This window comes from Haliaeetus albicilla, chromosome 3 (genome assembly GCF_947461875.1).
Source record: "Haliaeetus albicilla chromosome 3, bHalAlb1.1, whole genome shotgun sequence".
In the NCBI taxonomy this organism is placed as follows: domain Eukaryota; kingdom Metazoa; phylum Chordata; class Aves; order Accipitriformes; family Accipitridae; genus Haliaeetus; species Haliaeetus albicilla.
Genome location: NC_091485.1, coordinates 39,253,601 through 39,273,512, shown reverse-complemented (window position 1 = coordinate 39,273,512; position 19,912 = coordinate 39,253,601). Strand labels below are relative to the sequence as shown.

Here is a 19,912-nt window from a genome sequence, read left to right as displayed (position 1 = left end):
GTTTCAGGTATTAACAAAATCAGGAAAGATGCGCTCTCATTTCCAGTGGTTTCCCACCTATGTGATCAGCAGGACATCTTGTCCATGCAAGTGCCATGTATCTGAAACTGCATTGATCAGCCAGCACCTCATCATGCCGGAACGTTTTCACTCTCTCTCCTTTGAAATCCTCCAGGAGTCTGAAAAGTTTTGTCCTCATACTCTTAACTCCCCTGAGATTTATTCTATTTCCCCTTTCTCCAGGAGAAGAAACAGCTTTTGCTTGAAACACAAACAAACCTTTTCTTACAATGCAGGAGCTGAAAATTTCTTTTTGTTGGAGCAGGTGTCTGTGTCCCCGTCCCCCCCCTTCCCCCATGTTAGGCCATTTAACAACACCTGACCCAGCTGTTTGCCTGCCCAACCTCACACTGGTGACCCAGTGTATCAGAGTGAAATGTCTTAGGAACAGGGTTTTTATAATCTCTGGCATCTTTTGTTATTAGGTGATACAAATGATTGAATAGGATATGCGCACACAGCTCATTATTGGTCCTTGCTGGAGACAAGATACAGAAATAATTAAGCACTTGCAGGTAACTGTTCGCTAATAATTTGCTCCTAAATGAAGTATTCAGCAAGCTACACTATCATCCAAGCACTGAATAGGCTGTTATTTTAGTAAAAAGCATTTAGTACCTTTAGATACATGAGCGTGTCCTAGAAGAGTGGGAAGCTGAGCCAAGCAGTTACATTAATCTAACAGGGCCATAGCTCAAGAGGCAGAATAGTTGCTTAACATATGAGTCCTGAGACTGGGGCCTACATTTTCTGCGTTTTGGGGTTTTGTTTGTTTTTTTTTTTTTTCTTTTCTGGCTTTAATTCTGTTGTATTTTTATCTTTTTTTTTTTCTTTTTCTCTGCTTTCCTTTTCCCTTATGGGTAATACACAGTTACACAGAAACACACACATGTCAATACTTTCTGGGTGGGTGGGAGAGAAAAAATGTCTCAGAGACAGAGTTGAAGGGGGAAAGGAGATAGTCCTTTCTCCAGAAGAAGCTCTGGGTGTTCTTTTATTTTGTGAGCTATCCTTCAGGAAATGGAAAAAGGGGCACCACCGAATGAGTGAAAAGGAGTGAAGGAGTTTGCATGAACTTCTGCAAAAAGTAGGAGCAGAGACATTTATATAGGAAGGGGTGAACCTTAACGAAGAAAAAAAAATCAGTCCTGTGGCCCTGGATGGAGTCTGTGCCCTGTCCCGCACTGGGGAGTGGCACAGGGATGTGCTTTTGGACTGTGGATTCAGATTTGACTGCAAGTGCGTGCAAACATGTATGGGATAACGGACAGCTAAGGAAATGGACGCCTTTCCTATATTTCTGCTCACCGGGGTGCCTCCATTCCCTGCTGCGCAGGCTTTTCACACCTGGATTTCTCCTGAGACAGTTCCCAAGAGGGATGCACTGCACCATGCTGGAAGAGCAAGGAGAAAAGGTTGGTGGGGTGCGTGTGCGCGTCCATACGGACACACAAAAACTTACTAATTAACAGACAGGTAGCTGGGGATGTAATGCATAAAGCATGTAACTAGAGATCAGAAGCTTGCAGGCCCGACTCCTGCTGAGCTTCACAAATCTGTTTCCCTGCTGATAATCTTGCTTGTACTCAAATTCCCCCACGATGAAAAAAACTACAAGCTTCTCCTTCGAGCCGGAATCGAACCAGCGACCTAAGGATTCCCGCTGGGCTGCGCCTCTACAGTCCTCCGCTCTACCAGCTGAGCTATCGAAGGGAGCTGCCCGCTGCCGCCCAGCGGCCGCCCAAGGTGCCGCCCCAATCCGCGCAGAGTTTTGAGCATGCGCCGTGGGAGGGCAGCAGCCGGGGGGCTGAGCAGCGCATGCGCGCAGCGGGCGTGCCGCCGGAGAGGGGTTTGCTGAGCGGGCGGCGGCCGGCCCCCTTGTCGCGTGCGGGGCCAGTGGCGCAATGGATAACGCGTCTGACTACGGATCAGAAGATTGTAGGTTCGACTCCTGCCTGGCTCGAGTACTTTTTGGTGCCTCGGGTCGCCTCGCCACGCCGCGTTTTCGCTCGCCCGTGGAGAGGAAAACCAAACCGGCCTGGCCTCTCTCCCTCCCCAGCGGGCGGCCTGGGGGGGACACCAAGACCCCATCACACTTACACGGAAGCTTTCCATGCACAGAGCCCCTAGGCTGGCCCTTTTGCAAAAAAAGCTATTTTTGTTTTCCTTTTAAACAGACATCTCCCACGTTATGTATTCACCAGAAAGTGTGCCAGATGCAACTCCCAATTACTACGTTACATGAGCATGAGCAACAAGCAGAAAAACGAGGGTCTCGAGGACTTTGCGTGACATGGCGGGGTCTCCTTCCCTTGTGCCACCTCTCGCCTGTCTGCACACCCTTGTATCGTGACTGTCACCAGCACCGCTCACAGACACAGCAAAATTAAGGATGCCGATCCCAAACGTTAGCAGCGCTAACGAGCTACCTCGGTTATTTATTCATAACAACATGAACCACTTCTGAGAGTAAACTTGCAGGGAATCCACAGGTTGCAGCTACTCCGAAGCTGTGGAGTATTCTCAAATCTAATCATTGGGGATTCCTCGCCTCTCCTGGTTGCAAGCTGTTCTCTACATGCTGCGTAGCTTTTATATACGTCAGAAATGGGGTTTTGCAAAATCATACACTTTTCATTCAACTGCACAAAGAGGATGCTCTCGCGCTTCTCAAGACTAACGGATAATCACTATGAAAATAATAGTTTTCATCACAGCAGCGTTGCTTGCTGCCTTCCGAGACCTCACGGTTATTTTCTGCAATGTCATTCGTAAGAGTAACTGTACTGTTTCAGGCCAATAATGAGCACACTGCTCCTCTCCTAGGGCCTAAAGGATTTTTCCCAGTGTAATTTATTGGTGCATTAATTTGATTAATTTGCTGGCATGGTTAATGCGTCTGACGAGATGCATATTTAGATCGTTTGAAAAGTTTAGGCCTAGACGGTGTTTCACAGTTTCTACCGTTGTCATTTTTGCTTTGGGAGACAAAATAACCCAATCGACGTGCCGGGTGTTCAAACGGTGCTAAACGATGAGCACAGAGGACAATCCATCCCCTCCGCGTGTGTGCGACAACGAACGGGAGACGAACGGAAAAACTAAGGCGAGCCAGGCAGGAGTCGAACCTACAATCTTCTGATCCGTAGTCAGACGCGTTATCCATTGCGCCACTGGCCCCGCACGTTCCTTTTCTTTCGTCGCTCTCCTCTCTACCCCCAAGCCCCAGCGCCGCGCCCCGCCCCGCCCCGCCCCGCCCCGCCGGCAGGAGGCGCTCCCGGCGCAGCCTGCCCCGCCGCGCGGCCGTCTCCGGCCAGGGCTAACGCCCGTCCTCCAGCTGTGCGCCCCGCGCATGCGCCGTCCGGCGCCTAGGCGGGCCGTGCTGGGTTCTTGGAGGCTGGCGGAGCGCCGGCAGGCAGGTCCCTTCGATAGCTCAGCTGGTAGAGCGGAGGACTGTAGAGGCGGAGCCCGCGGGAATCCTTAGGTCGCTGGTTCGATTCCGGCTCGAAGGAGACAGCAAATTTTTTTTTATTCTCTCTGACATGCAAAAGTGCTTTTAAATAGCTTCTCCTTAACCAGTTGCGGACGCGGTTGTTTTTCTGTAAGATATCCAGCTGCACTGCAAGCCGAGCCTCTCCGCTGCGTCTCGCTGAGTTGCAGGAGGAGCTATTGCTGCGGGAGCTGAGGACGCGGCGCCTGCTGCATGACTGCCAACACCTCGTTAATTTTTAAAGGAAAACAAGATGTATGTTGTTCTTACTCCAGCTTACCACAAACCTTCACAAAGCAAGTTAGTGCAGGAGGATACCTGTTGAGATCCCTTAGTCTTACTGCGGTTAATTAGGGTGTTGAAACTCGGAGGGTCTTTTTTCCAAACCTCCTCTCCTCTCCCCAAAATGTCTAGACGCTGTTTTTCCAGAATGAGGAAGTATCTATACATCTACGTACCGCCACAATGGGAATACATTTTCAAATCCAGCCCCGTGATACTTAGCACGTGTTAACTCTCTTCACTAGTGGGAAATTGCGTGTCTTTACCAGTGTCTTTCTATTGTCTCGTAGGTGTCAGCTCCCACACAGCTGTCTGATATTGTTGCCTTCCCAACCCTGGGACGGGTGACACCGGCAAGAAGGACTGAGTCCTCTTGTACAAAACTCTGTACCCGTTCGTCTTTCTCAAAGTGAAAGCAGATGCTGGATGTGATGATTTAGCTGACTTCACTTCATGGAGGGGAGGGAGGGGATTACTGTCACCTGTGGTCTTTCTCCCTGCTTTGTAACAGCACAATGAACATTCTCCTTTCTACAGGAAATGATAGCACAGAAAAAGAAGTCAGTAGTTTTAACTGTGCTCAGTTTTTCACGCTGCATCATTTTTCTTTAATGATTTTATTCTAAACAGAGGCATAAATGTAATTCTTTTTGACTGAAATCATACCCACACCTTGAGTATTCATTCTGAGGGAAGGTAAGTAATGAAATTAAATGACATACAATAATGTTTGATGTTTTTTGGATTAAATGGAGTGGTTTATCGCACAAACTTGTTGTGGGGCGAAAAGTGCACAAACTACCTAAATAACTGGTTATGTTGTTGGTAGGCCTAAATCTTCTACGATGCGTCTTCTGTTTGCTATTTTGAGTGAATCTGGGTATGAGTTAATATCTAAACATGCAAAAGGACAGCTCTTTGAGAATACATCCAGCCAAAACTGTTGCCCCTTGTCCATTTTTAAAATGCCTGGGCTTCTGTGGTCACAGAGACTGGATACCATCCTAGTGAGAAATATTCCTGTCTTGTAGCAGGCCCAGATTATCTGGCACTCTGTGCTGGCTCTTGGACAGATGCAAAACCCCTGAGTGAGATGCTGGCCCCAGGGAAGTTCACAAGCTGTCTGCCATTGTCCTCAGCAGCATCCTGGCTTCACTCTCTGCACTCGCCCTTCGCTGGGGAAAATTGTTCTGTATAGGAACTGATGCCAGAAAAACTACTTTTATATCACTTCATCACACTGCTGGTTTTTTTGTTTGTTTGTTGTTTTGGTTTTTTTTTTAATGTAGGCAGGCATTCTGCATTATATAAGGATTTGCAATGTGCAGCTATAGCGCTGGCTGCTTTGCATAGGTAGGCACATCTGCTGCAATCCAAGATCTAGTTCCTCTCTGGGGAAACCCTGAGCTGCTGCTTGCCACTTGTCAGGGTGCAAAGCCATAATTTTGGACAGCTGTCTCAACAGCTTCTCTAGCTGTTATGGGAATGAAGTTGTTGACAGTGTGGAAGAGTAAAGGGAGTGCTACAATTCATACATACAACCTTTATTAGTCAGAGTGGTTGACAGCAAAGGTAGATTTGAACATATAGTACTTTATATATAAATAAATGCAGCAAAACAGAACAAAAATTTGAGACTGTACATTTTGAGAAGATTAATGGGTGCGCAACTGAACTTTACACAAAAACAGATCATGTAATCATAGCTATGTTCACATTAGGAACTTTTCTGAGAAGCAAACAAATGAGTAAAATCATGTTGAAGAGCTAAGTCCTGAAATCCTTATTCATTCTTTCTCCACATGTCCTCAGAATAGCTGATCCAGACAGCAGTGAGAGAGGTAAATGCCCTGGTACTCTGAAAACTAAGTTTCCTCTTTGGAATTAAACCATGGGTTCAGACACTCAGATTTTCAAGCCGCAGGTCCTGGAGAACCCACTCAGAGGCTTGGTCACTGGCTTGTTCTGAGGTTTTTGGCTAACTGAGATAATATGTTGTGGCTCTTCTGTACAGATCCTCATGTCTGTAAAAGGCCTTTGCAAGCATGCAGCAGCTTGTCCATCTTTGCATCACACTGTGAGATCGAGTCACAAATCTTTCCCAAGAAAAATCTCTCATCTAGAAAGAGCGAATAAGAACCACATGACTTGTGGTAACATCTCAAGCCCATGGAGATCATTTCCTTCATGTCAGTAAACTTTGGCTCTGGCCCATAGAGTGGGGTCCTGAGGGACATCAAAGGTGTTGCATGTGAAAAAATTCCTCAACCGCTTTTGCTAATCTGGGATTTACCTTCCCCTCCCTGGCTTTGGGCCTACTCTGTAGCTGTTGTTGAAATCAAGGGTGCAATTCTCAGTGAGTTCTATGGGAGCAGGAGGAGGGATTTCACACGGGAAAGGATTCCAGGTATAATGTGCAGCTTTACTTTCTCCCAATGCCTTTTCCAGCTCTCTGCTGGACATAGTCACTACATAGCATTTGCACACTTTCACAGTGAATTTCTCTCCCGGACAGTGAAGCTTAGAAAAATCACTTCACCTGCAGATTTATTACGTACTATGTGCTCTCCCTACTCCTTTGTTTGGTGATAACATCTTACACCGGAGCAAACACCGTGCAAAGGGGAATAGTGAAAAAAGCCAAAAGATGCACGTGTGTGCGCTGGGGTGAGTGGGTGCTGGTGTCCCCCAGCATGTGCCCAGCGGGCTCCGCTCTGCCCGTCTCGCAGCACTAGCACCCCAATGCACATGCCGTCTGATCCAGCCACTGGGAGGGAAGGTATGCGGCACTTGGCTAGCGCTGGGAACGTGTCTTCTGGGGTCACGTCTCCTCAGCAGCAGGATGGTGCCACCAACCCCCTCTCCCTGGGGCCACCGGGATGGATGGGCACATCCCCCTGGCACCGCTGGGCAGGCAGGACAGCGGTCTGGATTTACGTACATACAAGTGGCCTCCAAAATTATTTGTGATATGCAACTGAGGACAAAGAGGAGCCCATGGGTAGGAGGGAAGTGAGTGCCTGTGCACAACCCCAGGCATGCCAGGACTTGCCCTCTTCTCTGAAGCAGAAAAATAAGGCTGTTTCTGAGGGCAGTGTGAACGTTAGCTGGCCCCAGTGCCTGTGCCTGGACAAGAGATATATAACCTGAACTGGAATTAATGGCTTTTAAAATGTCCATGTGCTATGGGAACTTTAAAGAAATGTTGAAAGTAGTATTTCTTGACTTTGGAGGTATAGCTGGTGCTATGAAACACACTCTTTTCCCATATATTTAGTTGCCACTGAATGACATTTGATGTGAAAGGTGAGAATGGAAGGAAGATAACGATGTTTCACAACCGCAGGCTCCAGTTTTAAGGAAGGGAATAACACTTTTGACTAGCTATATATTCACTGGTCTATATAATTTAGTGGTACATTACGTCCCCCTTTGGACTGCAGCACTGTGATTAGAGGAGCAAAAATAGCAAATGCAGAGAACTGACAATGATTGATGTAACATGATCAATAAGGAGAAATTCAGCTATCTAAGGCTTAAACTACTGTGTCAAACCAGTGAAGTGCTAAGTTTAAGATCTAAGAGGTATTTCTTCGGCTCTTACAAATTAGGGGCCTAATTTCTTCATGCCTGCTTTAGCCATACCTACATGTATCTGATTTGTGCAGTGGTACACCTGAACGTGTGCCTCATCCCTACCTCTTTGTTTAAAATCACACCACGTGCTTTTAAAGCCCCTGGGCCTGGGGCAGAGGGGAGGACCCGGGCTCGCCCCAAGGAGCCGGGCTGTGAGGAGGACAGCCGCTCCTCTGCTGCTTGCCTGCCCTGCCAAGTCCTTGCTGCTCCCACAGCCCCAGTGCCAGCACTGGCGCGATGGCTCCCAGCCCAGTGCCGGCGGGGCAGCGGGGCCGGCAGCCAGAGGCATGGTGGAATAAGCAAGCCGGCAGAAAGCTGTTGGCTGGGGACCAATTTTCACCACATTGCAGCTGCAGCCGGAGAAGCCGGGGCCAGCCGGCATGGGTGGCAGGCCCGTCCTGGCAGGATCGGAGGAGCTTTGCCACGGGGCTGTCCCTGGCTACGGGGAGAGGAGAGCGGCTCTGGGGCAGCCCAGGGCCAGCCTCCCGCTCCACGGGGCGTTTGCCCTCTCTCCTCTGGGTCTGCGACTTGTGCAGGGGAAGACACAGAGCCTACCTGTGTTTCTGGTGCTGGATGAGGCTCCTGGATTTGGAGTGACCCGTGTTGTCAGCACCAGCAGAGTGATCCCTGAGCACTTTGTCCTGGCTCAGGTTTATAAGTGCTGGGCTGGGCCCCAGCAAGCCGCCATTTGCTTTCTGAAGAGCCTTTCCTCTCTGGGACAACAGCTCTGTCTGCCTTGCCACCACCTTTCCCTCTGAGGTCTGCTAAAGAGCATTTCCAGGGCTCCCTCACAGGAACATGTCACATACAGCAAAACTGCTGCATGTGAGGAGCGTTCCTGGTGCAGGGAGAGACGGAGCCGGTGTGCCCGGAAAGGGACTCGGGACTGTGTCTGGGAGGTGAAACCACAGCTGAGGGTGGGGAGAAGAGCAACCATACCAAAGGGAGTATTATTAGAGGGAAAGACCACGCCAAGCATGGCAGTGTGAAGCCGTGAGAGACCAGCGTGCTGGTCTGTAGAGCTCTGTACTGGCTATAGGTATCTCCTTGCAGAGTGCAGGTATCAACCTATTGGAAGTGGCCTAGAGGGAGATTCTGCCTTGATAGGAAATTACTCTTGATTAGCTTAAAGACAACTACAAATACAGGCTGCAGAGCTTATCACGTGTTTTTTCTCCCTGTGACACTCAGTGGGAAGCACCAACAGGTTGTGTTTGCCTGCTCTAGGAGTCTGTGCGATAGCTCCGGTGGCTGTCCCCTATTAGCTGCGTCTTCTCGGTTGCATTAGTCGGCTGAAGCACGATAGGAGTTTCTCCATCTAAATTGGGGAGGAGGACAAAAAATACTTTAAGAATCCTTCACTTGCTACCAAAATCAGATTTCTTGTTAGCATGACAACATTTCATCTGCTGTTCTGGCTAACGGCTTCACCTTGGCTTCACAGACAGCTGCGTGCGTACTGAAGAGTCAGCAATGCCCACACCAAGTCTAAAATGCTCTTACTCCTTGTCCACGTGTAGTGGCAGATTTCCAGGTGAGTATTGCTGTTGTTATTAAACTGGACATTAGCTGTACCTGGTGCTTTGCAGAGATTGCAGGATGAGGGTTCATGCCTGTTCCACTTGCAAGTGCTTATTCCTGCAAATGTCTGAATATAATGAGTGCTATCGTGAGTCAGCAAGCACTAACCCTGACAGCATTTGTGAGAATGGGCCAGAAATGAGTCTTGAAGAAGGCAAAGTTAACAGTGAAGAAAGAAGAGAGTTAGAAGGCAAAAAATGCATGAGCAGTATTATACTTCAGAGGGATGAAATCACATGTATCCCGAAAGCCAGCTATTTAAATAAATATGTTAAATTGCATTTTGAAGTCTTATGTAATACATATATACAATAGGATTTTGAGAATTACTGTTTTAATGAGTTTGGAACTGCCAAAACCTTATATTATCACTATATAAATCCTTACTGCTTTATACTTTCTCATTCCATGCAGTTATGTGTTTGGTTTCTCAACATACCTGTAAAAAATGTGTTTGTTGTAGAGTGGAGGAAAGTGAAGTCCTTACAGAGTTCCCTGATGGCTGTTGTGTTCCCTCTGATAATGAACAAGGTTTGGCTGCCCTTCTCCTGGGCCTCATTCCAACCCACCGTTTTTTGGGGGGGGAGGAGGGGACTCAAGACTCAGAGACTGACTTTTAAAGGTTCAACCATCTCAGTGAAGTGTTTTCATATGAAAAATTTTGGACTATCTAAATCTCAATACTAGCACAGCCTTCACAGTAATGGAATACAAATGATGACTTTTTTTGCCAAATGACCAAATACTCAGAAAAAAACTCATCTGACATTTCCTCCTGCTTACATGACAGTTGATGGGATGAATCATGGGCAAAAGATGTAATGTACAGGAGTAACTTAACCCAGAGCAGGAATCTAATTGCATGCCATACGGCTTCCCCTCAGTGGGGGTAGAACAACTTCGACTCTGTCAAGGTGAAAGGCAAGAATGATTAAATGCCAAGCAGCTTCTCTGTATGGGCAATTCTGTATTTAGCCACAAGGTCAAAGACAGACATGTTTCATAACTTCTAAAAGCATATGAGTAATTAATGCTTAGAGCTCAGCTCGGGCTCAGATTAGTTTGGCAGTTCCAGTCCATTTTAAGTTGCTGTGCATTTTCTAGATTTCTGAGCAGCACTCCCTCCCACCCTCTGCTGCCTCCAAGTTGTTCATTTTCTGTAAGATCGTTGATGGAGGGCAGAGACTAGCAGTTCATTTTGCTGTGATACCCAGATGTGCAACAAGAGAATGGGACCCACTGCAAATCTGTCGCACTGCTTCCAGCTGATCTGCAGACAGTTCTGAGCTGACACCTTCAGCAAGCATTTTGCTGCCCACACCCTTCTAAGATTTATGATGTTTTTTATCAGAACAGGGACCCATGGTATAATAAACTGTACAAATATAGCCTGCTAATGGAGAGCTGCAGAATGGAGGTGCAGCGGAATTCACAGTTTAAACTGCTTTCTATAGATAGCTCTTGCTCACTGTTCGCCTACATTGGTATCATATGGAGTGTGGAGGAGACAATGAAGTGCAAAAAACTTATTGCTTCTGAGTTGGGAAAGTATTTTGTTATTCAGGTTCTTTTTTTTTTTTTTTTTCTCTCCCAGATTTCATTTTCTGTAAAATGAAAGTTGGTCTAGAAATGTCTTGCTTTGTTCTTACAATGATAACAAAACAGGAGAGGAGAACAAGCCTGCCAAACTGCTTGAGTGCATCATTACAGCCTGAAGCACCAGGGCAATCCAAATTCCAACAGCACCTCCTCTGGGACCACGAAAGTCAACAAAAGGTTTGCCATTGACTTCAGTGGAAGTAAAATCTGGCAGCCTGCCCCGTGTGTGTGAGTGAAAGCGATAAACCATTGCATGCGTCCGTGCTGCAGACAAGTGAGTGATACTTCCCTCTGTGTATTTTCGCAGGTCACCCATAACATCATGGCATACCACAGATTACCCTACTTTACACTTTTTTAATGTCATGTTTGAACTAAAACGCTAAAAAATGTCATGTTTAAAATGTAACAATCCAAATATAAGATTTATTTTTTGATCTTTCATTGTACATTAGGCCATAGTCCTTCTGTGGTACAAATCGATAGTCATGAGAAGAAATCACTGTAACCTAAGTACAGGCCAGGTCTTGCAAATCCTTAAGTTCCGTTAGTTCTGATTGTCATGCTACCCACAGAAGTACATGCTGTAAAATGAATCTCTCATGGGAGATACACAACTAGCTGAGCACTAGAACTGCTCAAATATATTTGAATAAAACTTTCTTCTAGAGGAATATGCCACTTCAACAGAATTGAAGCCTTTGACATGATTATGTCGATCTCAGTGACAGCCCACTTTGCTTTTATATTTTAGGGAATGGATCACTGAATTTTGGGCCTCGCATCTCTTTTCTTCACTAATAATTGTTTTATGGTATCTTAATTTGAGGAATGAAATCAACTGTGTAATACTTTAATTTTGTTAAGGAGAAATGTGAGGGACTCTGAAAATTATTATTGTTGTGCCAGTTTGAAAGATGAGGTCTAAATCTCAACTCCCACGACACACATATTGCCTCCTTTGCGCAGTAGGGCCAGCTCCAGGCAGCTCCCACTGACCACAGCAACAACTGCTGGAGACTCGGTCTCAGAGGTTTTTAGCATCAGGAATGGTGATGTTTTATTGATGTTGCATTGCTCAGAAAAGCAATGGCTGACTACAAAATATTTGGATAAATTAAAGTATGGCCTTAGCTTGAGAATCTACATTTTAACCTTAGCAAAAAAGTTCTGGCTAGCAATAATATAGATACTGGAGACAGCAGGAAACAAATAAATTAATTACCAGCTAGAATGCTCAGTCTGTGGGCAGAGGGCATGCAAAGAATTTGGATCCTAATAGGATTTCCTCTTCCAAAATTAAATCTGCTGCAGGAGCGATTACAGTTTGTTGCTGAATTATCTACAGGAGCAGTTCTGTTATTTACATAAAGGAAGGCATGAGTATCCATTTCTATGGCCCAACATTTGAAAATGTCTGGTGGAAAAGACCAATCTTTGCCATTCTAAGTCAGCTGCATCTTTTTGGTCACATCCCTAAAATATTGGGTGAAGGGTGGGGGGAAGGAAGTGCAGTTTGAGCTGTTTATCATTCATTTTTCTAAATGCACTGTCTATTTTCCTTTCAGCTGCTGAAAAGATGATCACATTATCCTCTGTCATGAAGTTTTAACTTTTATTCCCAATATGTTGCTGCTTTAATTTCATCTAGTTTTAAAATATAGAGAATTCTACTCTACTGAGGCAAGCTCGTTTTGATTGGTAGGAAAATATAGCAAGACTGAAAAGAAGGGTAGGAAAGGTAGAAATACCTAGTTTTGTCCAGGCCCTACCTATATACTTAATATTGTCTTCAAAATACTTAAAACACAGGATTCCACATTCTGTTAATTTTTCAGGGTGATACTTTGCTAAACACTTTAATTTTTTTTTAAAAAATTCATTTCTCAGTGAGACTTGGTGGGAGTAAAGAGATGGGAAGGTGGCCTAAAATTACTGAATACCAATAAATACCACCTGTGCTGGAAGGAGGGAGAAATATTTTTTCTGCCACTGGGGAATTTTGTGCTGGATTTTGAGAGAGAGCAAAATACCTGCCAAATTACAAAAAAAGACAGAATTAAAAAATTCTTATCCTTCAAAGTTTCATCTTTATATTTCAAGCTTGGCTTTGGTGTCATAGACCCATAAATATCAAGACCCATTTTAGGTTTGTACTCTTCAGGCGCCTCACGTCATAAAGTATATTACATTTATTTCAAATAATGCATTGTGGTTATAAAGTTTTCACTAATAGTTTTTGTTGCCTTTGCAGAGACTGATCAAGTATGACCAACTTTTAAGCTGACTGTATTTACCTTGATATGCCTTTAGGCAAAACCAATTTAAAAACACCACCACACATTGACATATCAGTTATATAAATAGCATTTGTTTCAACTACTACAAGTGTTTTGTTACATATTTATGGAAGGGTAAATTTGTGTGAAAAGTTGGGGGGAAAAAAATTCTTCTTGCTAAGAGAACATGACATTTGCAATCTGGCAGTGCTAATTTAAGCATAATAAATGTAAGAATATAACAGCGTAAGACCTTCCATAACAATGGAAGAGAAAAAGAGTGAGCTGACTGCTTAGGTCTTTCCTCATTAAAAAAGCATAATCCTAATCATAGTTTATATAAATTTGCAACTGAAAAGTGGCCTAGGTCTTACCCTGATACTTTGGCCTCTTATGGCTGGAGCAAGGGTCATTGCCTCTCCCAGCCTGTCCTGCAAGTGTCCAAATCTAACCAGTTTGAGGTATCTCTGCTTCCCCTGAAGAGGAAGGCAAAACTCTGCCCCGCTTCGGCAGATCAGGACAGGGCTCTTTCTTTGTTCAAAATATGGAACCCACGCTAGTGCCAAATTAGGAAATCACCACGTTCATCCTTTGGTATAGCCCAAACCTGCATGTGCAGCTGGGGTGGATGCACCAAAGCTGAGAAAAGAGGGTGACCTGCTGCAAAGGGGGTCCTGCTGCCCCTGGCCCGTGTTCCTGGCTGGGCGCTCTTGGTCCCTTCTTTGAGCCGGCATTAGCACTCGGCCTGCCCCACTGTGAAGCACAGCAGGGAGTTAAATGGGCAGGGAACCACACACATTTTTGAGAGGATTAGTTTTCACCTGGCTGGTGTCCAAGATCTGGCTCCTGGTAGGGCAGCACAATTGGTACTGCCAGTGCAGAAGAGAGCAAGCAGCTGCGGGGCTGGATGGGAGAGGGGCAGGACTGCAAGCTCTCTTAGGTTACTGCACAACCTTACTGTTGGAAACTTTGCATCTTTTCTTGAAGCCTTTTCTTGAATGGGTACAGTTGGCCCATCGCAGTCAGCGATAAATTTTACATGATTCAAAACTGAATGGCAGCTTCTTCAGGCAGATCAGATGTGGCAAGCACCAGTCCAGGCAGAGCCTAATGCGTAAGTACAGGATCTAGGCTATGAAGCAATGTGGGCATGGGGCCTAGAGGGTGAATGTCGTCTCTTAAGATGAGCCCTGAGACTTCTAATGTTCCAATGTCTTTTAAGAGATACAGGAGATATTTAATTGTTAGTGCCATAAGTTTAGTTTTTCATTAACACACAACTTGGAAAGTTCACCAGGGCATGGTGTTAGCTAGAGTGAATTGGCACATCTCCACTGGTGTCTGGAACCAGCCTCAGCATTGTGAGCAGAACATCTGGCCTACAGGCTTTCAAGATTATTTTGAACAGCTTTGCCACACAGTAAGCCCCTATAATACACACCTCTTTCCATGTCATTCTTAATTTGCTCTTCCAAATCTTCTGGAGACACACGGAACTCCTGTTCTTCCCCTTCAGGTCCTTTGGGCTTACACTTTCCACAGCAGCAGTTGAAGCAGCAGCAGAGGCAGCAGCAGAGGTAGCAGCCCGTCAGCAGGCCACAGACTGCACACAGACCCTGGGTTAAACACAGCAGGAGGAAAACCCTGTGAGCAATGACCTTCTTCAAACTCGTGGCGGCCTGTTACAGCTGAAGGCAGATCATCAAAGGAACTTGGGTTCCCAGCAGCTTGGCACTTAGAGGGGTCCAGCCGCTGGCCAAATGCCTAAGCAAGGGCCAGATCTTCCAAAGTCCTCCTCGCCATGAGCTCCTACTTGCTACTCAGGACCACGTCCACAAAGATGACACTAACCAACAGGCCCCTGCATGCTCAACTTTTGAAAGTCTATCTTCAGCTGATGGCCCTCAGAAAAAAACTTCCAGGCTGTATGCAAAACCCCACCCACCTTAAAATGACTCATTTCCATCTTAAAAATGACTCATTTGCCCAAGATCGTTTTTGCAAACACTTATTTACTGGAAGGTTCTTGTCAATAACAAAGCCGAGAGAAAAAGAAGCAAAGACCCAGATGCATCCCACGTAACTTCAGGCACTGACCTAAGGCCTCCAAATTAGGACTGTAGCCCCTGTGGGCTCCCCACACAGTCAATGGGAAGTTAAAAGCCCTTCCAGAGGGTGATTCAGCCCCGGGAGGATTTGAATTGCCCGTTGGGGTGTCTCTCTCTCCCCATTAGCCTGTGTGGGAGCACACAGGTGACAATTCCTAAATTAGACTCCTTGGGCTGTGGTTTCTTGATGTGGGGACTCAGGTGGCAAGAAGTTTCCCACTTGCATTGCCCTCTGCTCACTCCTGTCCCTGTGGCACAAAGCACAGAGGCTTCAGCAGAGCCAGCACCACTGCCTGGGGCTGAGAGCTGAGATCTCAGACAGATTCAGCAGCCAGAAAACTTTAATTGACAGAGCTTTTCTTCCTCCAGACCAGGTCACTGCCTGGGTTCACAGCACAGCTCCACAGCTGCTTGCGTTGGGGGCTGCGTGCTGCATTACAACAATGGGAATGGGGGTGGGGGGGGTGGGGGTGGGGGGTTGCTGGCAGCGCGGCTCCTGACCCGGGGCAGATCCAGGCCTGCACCAAGATTTTTGTGGCAAAGGAGAAACCTCCACGTCTCTTCATGGACATATAGGTGTAAGAGCAAAGGAAAGTCAGTGACATTCCTGAAAAGTGAATCAAAGCTGATATGTGGAATGTGTATGTAAAGCCAGCACAGCTTTGTGGCCACCAGACATATATGGGTTGCAGGTACAGCCAGGCTTTAGCATTATAGTTATACAGTCTGCCCTTTACTAACCATTCATTATATTCATAAGAAAACATGCTGCTGAGGGAGAAAGCAAGCACAAATGTCAGGATATTGTCAAACTTTGACAATAAAGCTACGTAAATAACACTCAGTAACGTATGCATGTCTCAGTCAATGTTAGTGGGGCCCAAGTGGAGCATCTTTGAAGGTAATAAGACTATTCACATGCCTAATATTAATATAGGCATGTTTCAAGAGTGAGCAAGGCAGTTTTAAATGAAAAGAAGGACTCTGACTTTTTGTTTTAAAATGTTTTCCTTCCAACGGAGACCCAAAACTGTTCTAAAGGCTGTAGCCCCTAAAATAAGTTATCTGACTCTTTATCATTTATGCCATAATGGGGAATAAATCACCACAATGGATGGATAATAAATTCATGATACCTTCAAAGTTTCAAAATCTCTTGTGCTGATATTATCATAGTTGGTAAATCAAGAATCAGTTTATTGATGCGATCAATAAACTGTCTTCACGGTAGAGGGAGAATTGCTTTTTGCTAAAACAGTTAAACGAACTACCTCTATGCCTGCCAGTGGAGAAGCAGTTAAAAGTTCCCATTACCCATGTCAGTATGTTCCCAGTTTAATATGCCTGCTAAGAAGTCTGGCACTCCCCAAAAAAGTAATTTTCACTTTGCATTTCTCCTTTCATTTGAGTTTCCTTACTTCTAATGATACACCTCCTCACAATCGTTGGATTTTCTGAGTGTGCTAGGGAAGAGGATTTGCCAGGAATGTTTGTAGTTGAAGAGGAAGATAACAAGTGAACGCTGTGGTGCCTACTGTCTTCTACCAGAATGGAGGAAATCAGGGATCCAGAGGTCATCTGCAGATGATGCCTCAGACTCAAATAGTATTATGATGACCAATACAAAAATCTGAAACTGGAGGTATAGCCAGACTTTAGCATTATAGTTATACAGTCTGTATAACAGCATTTGTGCATGAATTAAAAAGAGATGAGGAATAATGAGCTCAGCTTGCAAAAAAACACTTGGTGGCCTGTTTATGCTTTGGAGGTGGTAAGATTTTGGGTTGGGGGAGGGATAGAGAGACCACCTGTGACAATCCTCAAATGCGTCTATATGCATATTTTGGATTTTTTATACAGAATTCTTAAAAACCAGAAAGCAGTGATTACTTTTGCTGCGATATTCAGCATATCTTGTCTCACCTCCAGGATACAGCTCCCTTGTAACAATCCACACATTCCTCCTGTAGCTGTTAGGGACTTAGTAGCTTCTGTCTGTACTCTCCACTGCTCTCCTTATGAGTCAAAGCTACAGCAGTTATGTCTGGTCCTCATTTTCTAACCACAGAGGATTTTATACTTCATAAAATCTCCATTAAAGATCAGTAAGCAGAAGAGGAATGAAAAGCTAAAAAAGCAGCAAACAGTGAAGAAAACCTTGTTTACCAAGACCGTGAAAGGACTCGATACTGCTTCTCTCTCAGCTCAAAGGCAATGCTTCCTGGCACCTGAATTGTGACAAAGGCCAAAGGAAAGAGTGGACAGCAAAGAAAAGAGGGAATGATCCAGCAGGAGAAGACAGTGGCTGTGGTGGGGAGTCCAGCTTGCAGCAGGAGTCAGCTACAGCAGCTGTAAGCAGGCAGCCTCCAGCCTGAGAGTGCAACTGCGCCTTTGCAAGTGTAATTTAAACACCAGTATTTTATTCATTAGTTTCACTCACTGTTCTGCATTTGAGCAGCTTCTGTCTCATCCTGCTTCAGCAGACAAATTGTGGCTTCTCAGACCCACAAAGTGCCCAAGCGACTTCCCAGTTTGAAAGGGGACTCCAGGGCAGTGAAGCACTTGGCCTGATCGGTGCTGAACACAGGAACCCATGTTCATGGTTCTCAGATGAAAGCTGTCATAGTGTGCTTGCTTCACACAGTACAAATAATTTTCCTATGTATTCCAGCAGAGTCCTTGCTTTCTTGTGCTTCTGTTGCTGGAAATAGGTGGGGACAGCATGGATTTTGCACGTTTGCAATTCTGTTGGTTTGTTACATTTCAGTAACATTTCTATATTTGCAGAAACACTCAAATTTGATATGTGCAAACATCAGAGGATGCCAGTGACATAAAAGAGCACATGAACACAACTCCTTTATGACTAGAACAGCCCATGATGTGTTTTTCCTTGAGCAATATGCCAGTTTTTGATGTATCATTCTCTTCTTTTCCTACTTTCTTTCTCCACTACACCCTTCTCACCTTTTCTTCCGCTTCCTTTCTCTCCCCCCTCACCAGGACACATACATATATGACACCATAATCACAGAGTGTTATGTATTATTATTGCTTACTTATGCTGTGTGCTATATATAGCAAAGAACACAGCTAAATTTGTACTGTAATAACTTATTAACTGGTTGTCACATAAGTGGGACTTCTGGTTTTTGAACAATGAGTCATTTTTATTTAGTCATTACTGAAAAGAAAGTCAAAATTAAGCTGGAGCACTAGATTCAAATCTAATTAATGTCTAAAAGTGTTACAAAACATGCACTCTATTTAACTATTTACCAAGTTAAAAAGAAAAAGAAAACATTCTGTATTAGCACTATTCTGAGCTTAAGTTACATTCTGCCACTGTCAATTTTCCAGATAATGTTGTTTTTTAATTAAGCTTTTAGTAGCGGTTTAGATTCAGATCCTCGTATTTGTTAAGCCTGTAGCCTGTAGAGAGACCATGTTTTTCATGGGGTTCCTCGTGTATGTAATTGTCTGTGTGCATTGTAACATTTGATTTCCAACAGAAAATAACAGCTTACCTTTGCCCACCAGCTTGAGAGCATGAAGTAGGTGTTAACATTTTCCTCACCAAACTGTTCTGCTACATAGAGCCCTAACGATCCATACTTGTCATATATGTTTCGCTTGGACAGATCAGTCAGTGTTGCATGAGCATTGTTGATCTCTTTAAATTTTTCTGCAGCTTCTGGATTGTCTGGATTCTTGTCGGGATGATATTTCAGAGCCAGTTTTCTTAAACATGACAAAAAAAAAAAAACCAAACAAAGGAAAGTAAGTCATCTGTATGTGTGCATGTATACAGACACAAAACATTACCAAATATTTTAACAGAGATACAATCATTCTGAACAGTGTGTTCAGCCTTCTTTTTTCCAGCTCCAGTGTACTCAGTGGAAGAAAAGTGACACAAAGTGACTGAACATGAAAGTTTTGGTAAAAGAGGTGTTCCTATTACAGTGAGCATGAACTTTGTGTCTTCATACCTAGTCAGCTATCATGTTAAAGGAGACAGTGATATATGCTGAAAGCACAGACTGCAGCATGATAATCAGTCATGGCCATTTGTTGCATTATGATCGCCAACTGATCTGCATCATTTAGCAGGTTTCAACAAAGATAAAGATTTTTTTAAAGGTTGTTTAAAAACATGATGATCACACACTGCTTATCCCATCAAGATTCTCTTCTTTATAGCAAAGGAAATTCTGTATTTGATTGCCTATCAACAGTAGCTATATTAAAATTCTGTAAACAGTGTCTGTGTTTGCAGAAGCCCAGATAGTGTTGATGGAAAACACAGTTAGGAGTTGCAATAAAAAGGAAGTATCTTTCTGAAGCACAAGGTGGAACAGCACAGTGAGTTAGCCCCAGTTTCAAGTACCTGTCTTTGGGCCTAATTCCCCACTGTTGCACTTCTGAGGCAGTACTTAAAGCAGTGAAAGCTGATTGTCAACTGGTTTAGGGATGTTTACGCTGGTGGGAAGCCTTTTCTAGGACAGGCCTCAGCACTGCCTTTTTCCCCTGACTGTACTCAGCGCTATGGCATCCAAGAACAGGTACAGCTTGAAAGGAACAATGTGGGACTGTTGGCTCATGGACAGCGCTGGGGAAGCACAGCTTGGAGAAGAAAGGGTTTTCTTCCAGCCATGTTGAAGCACTGGCAGTGTGAGCTCACATATACTTGCAAAACAAGTATAGACAGAAGTGTATCTTTTAAAAAATTTCCACTCCCTAAGAAGAACTGGCAATAAGATTTTTCCAGGACATTTATTTAATGACTAGTGCTGACCTCTAGTGGCATCAAAAGTGATTTAGTTGTGTTTTAAATACTGTGACTCTCACCTCAGTCAAGCTATGTTGCATTT

General features: G+C 44.8%; 1 protein-coding gene and 4 non-coding genes across 5 annotated transcripts in view; 2 read left to right on the top strand and 3 right to left on the bottom strand.

Annotated features, from left to right (window-relative positions):
* Positions 1–1,682: 1,682 nt before the first annotated feature.
* Positions 1,683–1,773, bottom strand: TRNAY-GUA (transfer RNA tyrosine (anticodon GUA)). The gene is given in 2 exon segments: positions 1,683–1,718; positions 1,737–1,773. It is a non-coding gene; the product is annotated as a tRNA-Tyr (tRNA).
* A 177-nt stretch (positions 1,774–1,950) lies between these two features.
* TRNAR-ACG (transfer RNA arginine (anticodon ACG)) lies at positions 1,951–2,023 on the top strand. Its single transcript has one exon. It is a non-coding gene; the product is annotated as a tRNA-Arg (tRNA).
* Positions 2,024–3,167: 1,144 nt separating this feature from the next.
* Positions 3,168–3,240, bottom strand: TRNAR-ACG (transfer RNA arginine (anticodon ACG)). The gene has a single exon. It is a non-coding gene; the product is annotated as a tRNA-Arg (tRNA).
* Positions 3,241–3,482: 242 nt separating this feature from the next.
* TRNAY-GUA (transfer RNA tyrosine (anticodon GUA)) lies at positions 3,483–3,572 on the top strand. Its single transcript is given in 2 exon segments — positions 3,483–3,519; positions 3,537–3,572. It is a non-coding gene; the product is annotated as a tRNA-Tyr (tRNA).
* Positions 3,573–5,438: 1,866 nt separating this feature from the next.
* Positions 5,439–19,912, bottom strand: part of DNAJC5B (DnaJ heat shock protein family (Hsp40) member C5 beta) — a 65,785-nt gene continuing 51,311 nt past the window's right edge. Inside the window, exons 7-9 of the mRNA XM_069779447.1 lie at positions 18,566–18,779; positions 14,369–14,543; positions 5,439–8,786 (exon numbers count right to left, since the gene is read on the bottom strand). Of these exons, the coding sequence (XP_069635548.1) occupies positions 8,692–8,786; positions 14,369–14,543; positions 18,566–18,779 (484 nt within the window). The 3' untranslated portion in view covers positions 5,439–8,691. The remainder of the gene's footprint in view (positions 8,787–14,368; positions 14,544–18,565; positions 18,780–19,912) is intronic.